The following is a 10,370-nucleotide window of genomic DNA, read 5'->3' as shown; positions in this document are numbered from 1 at the left end:
TAAGTTTTCAACCATTATCTTGCACAGAACAGTATTCTGGTGCATACATTTGGAAAGATATTACTTGAAGCATCACTAGATAAATTATTTCTCTTCACTATAAGAAATATGCTGATTATATTAACTTGGTGGTGCGGGAATAATGTGGATAATGACACTCTTTACTCTAATTATCACAAGGATCATTGGGCACCCAGGAAAAATTAGAGCAGCACAGGAAAAGATAATTGGTTTCAAATGGCCAAACTGAAATTTTGGGTTATGATGGGGGCTTAAAATTGGAATGCAATAGTTTAAACTTCGAGAGAGACAGATAGATTGAGTTTGTGAATGTATTTTGTTATCTAAAGCTATGAAAAAAGCCCCATCATTAACAACCTTTGGAAGCAGAACAGGTAGGCATCATCACGTCCATTTTGTAACTGTGGAAGGTTAAAATCTGAGAGATTAGGTGTTTCGTCCAATGGCAGCCCAGATCTAATTTGAACGAATCTCTGGCCCTGTGCTTTCCAGGATGACTCTGCTAATCCAGAGTTGACCAGTTGTTTATTGACTTTATCATAGACCCACTTTCCAAAGCCATTCTTCTTTATAAGTGTTCTATGTGTTTATTTTCCAATTTAATGAATTTAATTTATGTTGTTTTGACTATTTTATGAGATGCTTTTTTGATAATAAGAGATTATCTTTAGTGATCAATACTTGGGGATTGCTCATGTAAGCCCTCATTTTGATTTAAGTTTCAATACTCTCCTAAAACCATCCTCTGTCTTAAAAGCACTCTCAAACCGTTGGATGACATTGTCTTTGTTGGTGATTTATAACCCATTAACTATAGAATTAATCCACATTATGCGTAGATTGAGTAATTTCTGTGACTTGAACATATACACTTAATATTTTACAAATGCTTGTATACACAGTGCTATGAAAGAAATACATAAATTCACATGATAATTTATGTTATTAATTATTAAACCAACAATTGCGCCATTATATGCAGTAAATTCTAAGAGACATGTACTTTCTCCTAGAGGATCTGCACAATTTATTGACATTAAAACAAGCTTCTTTTGCAGAGGCTGTGCATTCAAGCTCTACATTTTAGTTCATTTGATAGGACTATTTTAATGTTATCAGAGTCTGTGCTCTCTCAGTAGCCACCCTACAACTGTGTCTTCCTACTAATCCATTTTCTTTATAATGTGTCTTACATTAACCTCTCTGTTCTTGTAATGCAATTTTGCTCTTCATTAATGCTACTTACATATTTCTAATAAATATTTAATTAAAAGTGGGGTATGCATTAAGCGTTAGCAGAACTAGCTCTCCACGTAGTAGCACTATGTAGAGTCAGGAAATGGACATTCTACAGTTAATACCCTCTGACTTTAGGATAATTTACAGATGACTTAACTGAAGCAAAGAAAATACAAGTCATTCAACGTTAAGGTGATCAAAATTTGCTAGACATTCAACAGTCTATGAAGACCGATTTTTAAAGGGAGATTTAATGTGTGATTGAAGTAATCTATTGCAAAAAAAAAAAAGAAAAACACCTTCAAACTGGAGCAGGGGATTGGTTGAGACCCATCTATCCTCTGGAAGCATCCAGAGGATCCAAACTGCTCTTCATAAAAGTTATGACTGTGGTAAAGCAAAGTCTGAGGTCAAGACTAGACAAGAGCAGGATTAGTAAAGTACGATCAGTAAGAAAAATTGCATTATTACAGATAACAGAATAAAACAGAATATATATGAGATCTAGAATTATACAAATATGGCCTCTGCTATTTACTAGTAGTTTGACCTTAAGCATTTAGGCATCAGTTTCCTTAACTATAAAGAGATATATGTAACCTTCAGTACAAGTTTTGAGGATTAAATTTTAATTATATGTAAAATGCCTAGCCCAAAGTTGACATCCAGTAATGTTGCATGAAAATGATTGTTGAATAAATCCCAGGAAACACTAGTCCCCTCCCCTCTCCTAGCCAGGCCTCTGTCAGGGTGTCGGTGAAATGTGTCCCTGACTCTCTTCAGTCCCTCTTCACGGTGGGCCTTCTCACCTCCCTCGTCTAGGCTGAGGTTATTGCAGGTGCTGGTCTCCTGACTTAGTGCCTGACACTACGCTCAAAGGATGGGCTGTTCTCATTAATATTACTCCCTAGTCATCCTACAACTCTGCTTTCCTGTGTCCAGAATGGTATTTTGTGATCTTAAAAGTTCACCTACTAGTCTAAAATATTATGATCTATTAAATCAGTGTCATGCATTTACAGATGTTCATTTTATTATTTATCTTCTTCTCTATGCTTGAAATCCTTTAGAACTTTAAGACGCAGTTCACAAAACACAAAGAAAAACGTAACAGAAGAAACAGATCTAGCCTTTCATCAGTCCATCCATTCTCCACCTAATAAAGATACACTAGAAATTCCAAACACTATACCAGGTACTTCACATGAAACTGCATTTTGCCACCCACCAAAAAAAGGACTCATGGTCTGAAGGGAGCATCAGATAAATTAGTAGATTATTACAATGTGTTGTGGTCAGCGAGATGACAAAATGAATGTAGGGAACAATGAAAGAACAGAAGAAAGTGCCCCAACCATCCTTGGAGGAGTCCTGTAGAAAGCAGAGGCTTTCTTGAGGCTATGACATCTGAGCTGAACCTATGCAGTGTGATGGATTATGCAAGTGAATGGAGAGAAGCATTCCTAGTAGGGAAAGGGCTCCTGCTAAGCTCAGAATCCTAAGGAAGCATGGCATCTCCACACAGTGGCAGAAGTTCAGTATCTTAGAGATTAAGGTTTTAATTGAAGGAAAGGAGCAAGTAAGGATGCTAGTTAGAGAAGAAGGGACCAATTTATAATAATGCTATCTAACTATATCTAATAAAATGGTTATTTCCTAGCTCTTAACACTAAAAATGCCTAGATGTAATGAGAGCCCTGTAGCAGTATCACAAGCACCTGATTTGTGGTTTTTAATAATAACAGTTCACATTTTTTGAGTATTTAATATGTGTTAGACCTTGTACTGAGTGTTTAACATGTATTATATCTTGTAAAACTCGAAAGGACCCTATGTGGTAGGGAGGAATACACCAAGGCCACAATAAGTGAAATTATTGAACAAATCATAAGTATATCCTCATCCTATTCTCCCTCTTTTCTTCCCAAGAAGCATAAGAACTAATAACCGACAGACCTTGGCTAAAAATTCAGAGTTTGACTCCAAAGCATCAAATCTAGGGGCAACTGAGGTCTGTGACTTACACGTTTTTGCACATGGTACCCTCCCTACCCCCCAAAATCTAGAATAGTGTCTTGGGAATATGAGATGCTCAATATTTATTGAATAAATGAATGACTAAACTTTTATCATCAATTTTTACTATCACATGAAACACACCAAATACATAAAACTCTATAAGTCTTCATGATAGTTAAAACAAACATATAGGTTATGTTTAGAGATTGTTAGGATATCAGATCATTATTCTGAAAATAAAAGGACAAGAATCAAGCATTTACCCTGCCTTTCTTGTACACAATGTATTTCAGAGTAACCAAATAGTTGATGAGGAAAAGTTATTCATTACAAAAGAATCACAATTAATAAATACAAATAAAATTTTAAAATTCACTATTGTTATAATTCTTAATGAAATAATGGATGTGAGAAACAATTACCAATGGATGAAAAAACTCTGTGGTGTGTCAGATTTTTTTGTTTTTGTCAGAGAACTGTATAATAGACAAGACAACCTGACAAGACATCATCTCAACCCACTGATCAATTAAAAAAAACTAATAATGTGGAAAACAGACAATATATTCTCTGACATGTTTAAGTAATACACAATGACACCTGTGAAGAAATTCTTACAAAAACAGTAACGAAATGGACCCTGAACCTATAAAATTTGTCAACTCTGAAAAGTGTGGTATTTGACAGGACAAAATTCACTTTCTTCCACAAACAAATTTTTGCATTAAAAAAAGGAGAGAGAAACAGAAACTTAAAACCTAAGAAGCATACCAACTAAAGCAATGTATTGAAACTGCCAACATGTCGTATACAAAGACCTTGTTCGGATCTTGAAGAACATTTTTAAGATAATTAAAGTAAATTGAACATAGACTTGAAATACAATATTATTAAGGAATTATTGTTCTCTCCTTTTTTCTGAAATGGTGTACTGGTACTATGGTTACATTTTTAAGTATATCATTGTTTACTATGTATACTGAGATATTACGGAGAGGATATGTTGAGACTTGTTTTAAAATGCTAAAGAATTTTTTTTCTTTTTATGTTTTTGGGACAAGAGAAACAATGCCTACAGAAAGGTGATAGTTGTTGAAGCCCTTGATTATGGGTACATGCTCATTCATTATATTATTTTTTTCTAGTTTGAATATATTTAACTATTTCCATATACTTAATAAATGGCAGCTACTGTTAAAATTTAGAGAAAGGGCTAAAAAACAAAGTTGGAGAAGAAGGGTAAAACTATCGTCAAATAAACGAGCAAAGACTGATGGTCAGAATGAGGGAAAAGAGCAAGGCTGACTAGGTCAAAACCAGTGAGCTGGTGAATCATCAATGCAAACATGGGAAGACAGGACAACTGTTTGTGTCTAGACTATAATTTAACTCTCAAATTCAACATGTCTAAAATTGAAATCACATTCAATTCCAAGAAACCTTTTACCCTTAACTGCTCCTCGTTTTAGTTAGTGGCACTAGCCAGAAACCTAGGAGTCAACCCCAACCTCTTGCCTCTTCACTTGTCACTCCCCTTGAATCCACCACCTGTGTATCTCTCCCGATCCGCTCACTTCTGTCCTTTTCAGGGATCATTACTCCAGGCCAGGCCACATAATTTCTTACCTGGATTACTCCAATAATCTCTAATGGCTATTTCTGTATCAACTCTTGCTCCACCCTCACATCAGTTTTTTATCTCACCAGCTTCAGTGAAATGTTTTAAATTCACATAATACTGCATCAAATCTCTGCTTTGAGTCCTTCAAGAACTATGATCTCATCCATACATGTACCTCCATACTTACAGCACATGTTCATAGCATCTCCATAAAAATATTTTAACTGACAATATGCTTCATGAGGGTAGAAACCTCTCTGTTATGCCTTCCATAGCATCCCCATGTCTCAGTATATGCCTGATAATTGATGCTTAGTAAATACTTGCAGAGTATTTACTGACCTTCTATATTTGATTAATAGAATATTGCATTAGTTCATGTGTTACATCATACCATAATCTCTGAGAAAACAACAGGACACTTTTAAAGTCTGTAAACTAGAGATATCTAGAGAACATATATCTAGGGTTCAAGGGAGAACCAGTCTAAATGGGGTTTGATATATAAAATATGTATTGACAATGAGCCCATTACAGAGAAGTTCACCATCGGGCATATCACTTCAAGTCCTTATCAATAGGGCACATATTCTAAGACCCTCAGTGGATTCCTAAAACCACAGATAGTGCCAAACCCTATATGTTTTTATTTTCTACACTTACATACCTATGATAAAGTTTAATTTAAAAATCAGGCACAGTGAAAGATTAACAATAACAATAATAAAACAGAATGATTATAACATATTGTAATAAAAGTTATGTGAATATGGTCTCACTTTCTCAAAACAGTCTATTGTACTTGCAATATCCTACTTCTTATGATGATGTGAAATGATAAAATGCCTATATGGTATGATGAAGTGCGGTGAATGACATGGGCATTGTGATGTAGCACTATGCTGCTACATATTGCTCTTCTCAAGATATGTTAGAAGGAGGATCATCGGCTTCTGAACCATGGTTGACCACAGGTAACTGAAACATTAGATAAAGGGGAACTATCATACATATGGGCAAGAGGAGAGAGTGTCCTATATTTGGGAGTAATAAAGATAATCTGTCGATTTAAGGAAATCAACTTTGTAAGGAAATTAAGAGAACAAAGTGCATTTTGGCCATTCCTCTAAGCATGTTCTGAAGATTATGAAAGACACTTGGGGGAGCAGACATAGAAGCCCAGTCATGTGACAGAGGCTTTCTAAGTTATTCAGTGGGAAGCCTGATGGGGGGGGAAATGTAAAGCAACATTCTTAATTAAATTGAACATCAGAAATTGAATTCTGGTGGTAAGTAGATAGAACAGAATTACAAAGGCCACATGTGGTTATAAGTAATAGAGAACCAAGGCTCCTCAGGGGCGAGAAGCCCTGTGTTAATCCCTTTGTGGCTCTGGAAGGAGGAAGAAAACAGATTAAGGGTCCTTGTGAAGATCATGTGATGACTTCCTGATCCCAGCCACAGGCAGCATTTCCATGGAAACTTCTCTTATCTTCCTCTTCACCCACACACTGCTCCTTCCACCAAAAAAGGCTCTTTAGAGTCCCAAGAAAGTTATATGGAGGAGCCTCGGTGTCTTCTCTAAATAATGAGACAAACTCCAGCAGAAAGGGAAGAGAAGAGAGAGGCTGACGTGCCAGCATCACCAGGATGGTGATAGTCTTCCCTGGAACTCCAAGCTAAGAGCCCAGACACTGGGAGCTTTCACTTTTTCTCCCATGTTCTTTATGTTCAGGGGACCACCCAGCTTTGAGAATGGAATGATCAAAAGGAAGGAAGTCTCAGAGGAGCAATCTTGATTCGACAACTCTCAAATCTCTAACTTTTCAGTTCATCTTTGTTCAAACCACTTAGTTGTTAAGCCCCTTCATGGAAGTCCCAGGTATAATATCCTATAGTGTGGAGAGCACATGTGGCTAAAGTTGCAATATTTTCAGAATTTCTCCCCTGGCCTTGGTGCATATCCATATCAATAGGTGTTTCCAAGGGGTGGAGAGAAGTAGGCCATCTCCATATCAATATATCAACAGGTGATTACAAGGGTTGGGGGAGTGAGGGCATATCTGGACCAGAGAGGTTTGGTGGGGTCCCTTTCTGCAGCCAGATCATGAGAGATATGGCCAAACAGAAGTGGACAACTGCTTGTAAACTAATAAACAGATTCCTCCCACTTTATTTCTCCTTTTGACTGATTTTGGCTTCAAAGGGTGTTTGCCCTGGGCTGGGAACATATTTGTCTCCCACTTCCCACACGCCCCACACCCCAAAGTCACAGCATGTCTGAATCCAGTGCTTAACTCTGCCAATGAAACACAGCTCTCCCCTCTCGGGCTTCCTCCACCTGAGGTATTGTCTCCATTCTCATTTGTCTTTTCAATGTATGCCTACCCTTTAACATTTTACTCAATGGGCTTGCCCTTAATAAAACCGGAATCCTATTATCCAAAACTACACAATACTTTCCAGTATCTTCAATTGGCAAATGTATCACTCCATTAAAAGTCTGATGTGTTTATTATCTGTACCACTCATTTGAAAACTAGCACAGTGGGAAAATTGTATTTTAATCCAAGCATTTCAATTTGTCTGGCTCATTATACACACACAGAGAGAGAACTCCTGAATTTAAATGATAATAAATATTTGTTAAATAAATGTATCACTCCTTATACATTCACTCACTAAACTGAGAATTCCTTTGCAAGACCAAACTGCCAATAATCTTTCAAATAAATTCCTGATTTCCAGAACTTATGGGTGAAACACAATGGCTACAGCATTTTAAAAAAAAGAGAGAGTTTCTTTTGGAACATTAACTGGTCGTTAAAGTAGTTAAAGTCCCCACAAAAAGCAGACAACCCACCTGTTAAAGTGATTTGATTCCTATCAAAGTGAAGGACTCTTATCTTTAGGAATAATCAGAAAATGAACAAGCAGCTGAATGCATCAAGATAATTAGGGGGACACAGCAGATTTTTGTTTCTTCTGAAACTTTGTATAAAACAAATAAGCTGTAATATGATCAGATATAAGAAATCACCTCTAGGCTCTGAGAAGAATCTCTTTCTGCAAAGCTGAGTTCTGCAAATGTTGTGGCCTATTTATGGTCTCAAAAACAACTCCCTTGCACTGATCATCTCTAACACTTCCTGACCTTTCTTCATAAGCAAAGCCCTAGTCCTGACACTACTTTTCATTTTTAAATTCAGATCCTCATTAATTTCATAGCTAATGAATGGATTTTCTTAGATCAGGCATTATTTTATTATTATCATTCAAACCGTAAGAATAAAACTGTTAGTGGTGAATAGTGTCTGTCACATGACCATAGGCCTGTCCCCTGGGTGGGATATGTGCCAACTCCAAAGACAAACTAGTCATGTGGCTTTCAGAGGATGAAAGCTTAAGATAAAGACTAAGTGTCTGATGCTGGAGGTGGGAACGGTATTACATAGGTCTTAGCCAAAACATGTGATAGTCACTGTAGGGGAGGCTGGAAAGAGAAGTGTGCGGCTCAGTGAACCAGCTCCATCCAGCCTCGGAGGACTGCAGGAAGAATGCTCCTGGCTGCTGTGTGCTGCCTGCTGTGGCATGCCCGGATCTCCGCCGGCCACTTCCCTCGAGCCTGCGTCTCCCCAAAGAACCTGATGGGGAAGGAGTGCTGCCCGCCGTGGAGGGGCGACGGGAGTCCCTGCGGCCAGCACTCGGGCCGGGGCTCCTGCCAGGACATAGTTCTGTCCCATGCGCCCCTGGGCCCTCAGTTTCCCTTCTCCGGGGTGGACGACCGGGAGTCTTGGCCCTCTGTCTTCTATAACAGGAGCTGCCAGTGTTTCGGCAATTTCATGGGGTTCGACTGTGGAAACTGCAAGTTTGGCTTTGGGGGACCAAACTGCACAGAGGAGCGGCTCTTGGTCAGAAGAAACATCTTCGATCTGAGCGTTCCAGAGAGGAACAAATTTCTCGCCTACCTCACCTTAGCAAAGCATACTACCAGCCCAGACTACGTCATCCCCACAGGCACCTCCAGCCAAATGAATAACGGATCGACACCCATGTTTAAAGACATCAACATTTATGACCTCTTTGTGTGGACTCATTACTATGTGTCCAGGGACACACTGCTTGGGGGGTCTGGGGTCTGGAGGAACATTGATTTTGCTCACGAAGCACCAGGTTTCCTGCCTTGGCATAGACTCTTCTTGCTGCTGTGGGAACAAGAAATCCAGAAGCTGACAGGGGATGAGAACTTCACTATTCCATACTGGGACTGGCGAGACGCTGAAAACTGTGACATTTGCACAGATGAGTACCTGGGAGGGCGCCACCCCGCCCACCCTGACCTCCTCAGCCCGGCATCCTTCTTCTCCTCTTGGCAGGTAAGGTGTGCGGGGGACACGGTATCAGAGCGCAAAGGAGCTCTCGCTATTGCTCCTTCAGGCAGGTCTTCATCAGCTTCCTTCTCCATCTGTCCCACCAAGAGTAGAAAAGGTCCCCTATTAACAGTTCTCAAAATACCTGTGTGTTTTCTTTACAGCACACTTCACAATTGTGGTTACATAGAAATTGTGTGGATTTTGCCTAATATCCTCTACTAGGTTCCTAAGCTCCAAACAGGAAGCACTTGGCTTCCCACTGCATTTTCTGGAACCTAGGATGGTGCCTGGCAAATGCTACCTATCTGTTGAATGAATGGATGGATTAATATTTAGATGATTAAATAAATAAATGATCTAGATCAGTGTTTCTGAAATTTCCTTCACAAAAAAAAAGTCACACAGTGCAAAAATACAAATCCCTAGCTCTATCTGAGATTCACTGATCAGAATCTTAAGAGAAAGGTCCTGGGAAGGCATCTTTTATTAAATGTCTGTGGTGATTGCTATCATCAGTAAAATTTGGGGGACACTGTTTAGTTTTAATCTTATTTTGTTTTAAATATAGGAGGACCCTGAGGCCTGAATAGGTCAATTATGAAAACAGCTAATACTCATTGACATTTAGCATGTGTGAGCAATACTTTTGTGTATTAACTCATTTAATACCCTTACTAAATGTTTCCTCTTTAAAGATTAAAAGACTGAGGCTTAAAGGCATTAGGTAACTCATACAAGATTCATACAGCTAGTAAGTAGTAGACAAAAGAAATGTCTCTCAGATGGTTTGGCTGCATTACCACCCTATACTATTTCCAGGGGCATGACTGCTATGGTGTCTTCAGCCAAAGGATCTGGCCCATTCTGTGTCACTTTTTTCATTAGACTGAAGAAGAAATTAACTTTCTCCTAAATATGTGTAAACTTCAGAGGTGCATGATGGGAGATTGCTATTTTGAGATTTTATTTCCATTCCTCCTATTCTGAATTTCTTACTCTGGATTAGGGACAAGAGGTAACTAAAGAAGTATGCTTTTAATTTAATGATCTATCATTCTAAAACCATAAGGTAGAAGGAATGCGTTTCTGCCTGTACT

General features: G+C 38.5%; 1 protein-coding gene across 1 annotated transcript in view; it reads left to right on the top strand.

Moving 5' to 3' along the window:
• Positions 1–8,399: 8,399 nt before the first annotated feature.
• The window catches only part of TYR (tyrosinase), a 95,801-nt gene continuing 93,830 nt past the window's right edge, over positions 8,400–10,370 (top strand). The window contains exon 1 of the mRNA XM_073215662.1: positions 8,400–9,276. Coding sequence (XP_073071763.1) covers positions 8,458–9,276 — 819 coding nt within the window. The 5' untranslated portion in view covers positions 8,400–8,457. The remainder of the gene's footprint in view (positions 9,277–10,370) is intronic.

Source organism: Manis javanica, chromosome 11 (genome assembly GCF_040802235.1).
Source record: "Manis javanica isolate MJ-LG chromosome 11, MJ_LKY, whole genome shotgun sequence".
Classification (NCBI taxonomy): Eukaryota; Metazoa; Chordata; class Mammalia; order Pholidota; family Manidae; genus Manis; species Manis javanica.
The sequence above is the reverse complement of the archived record's forward strand: the minus strand, read 5'-3'. Positions and strand labels throughout refer to the sequence as shown.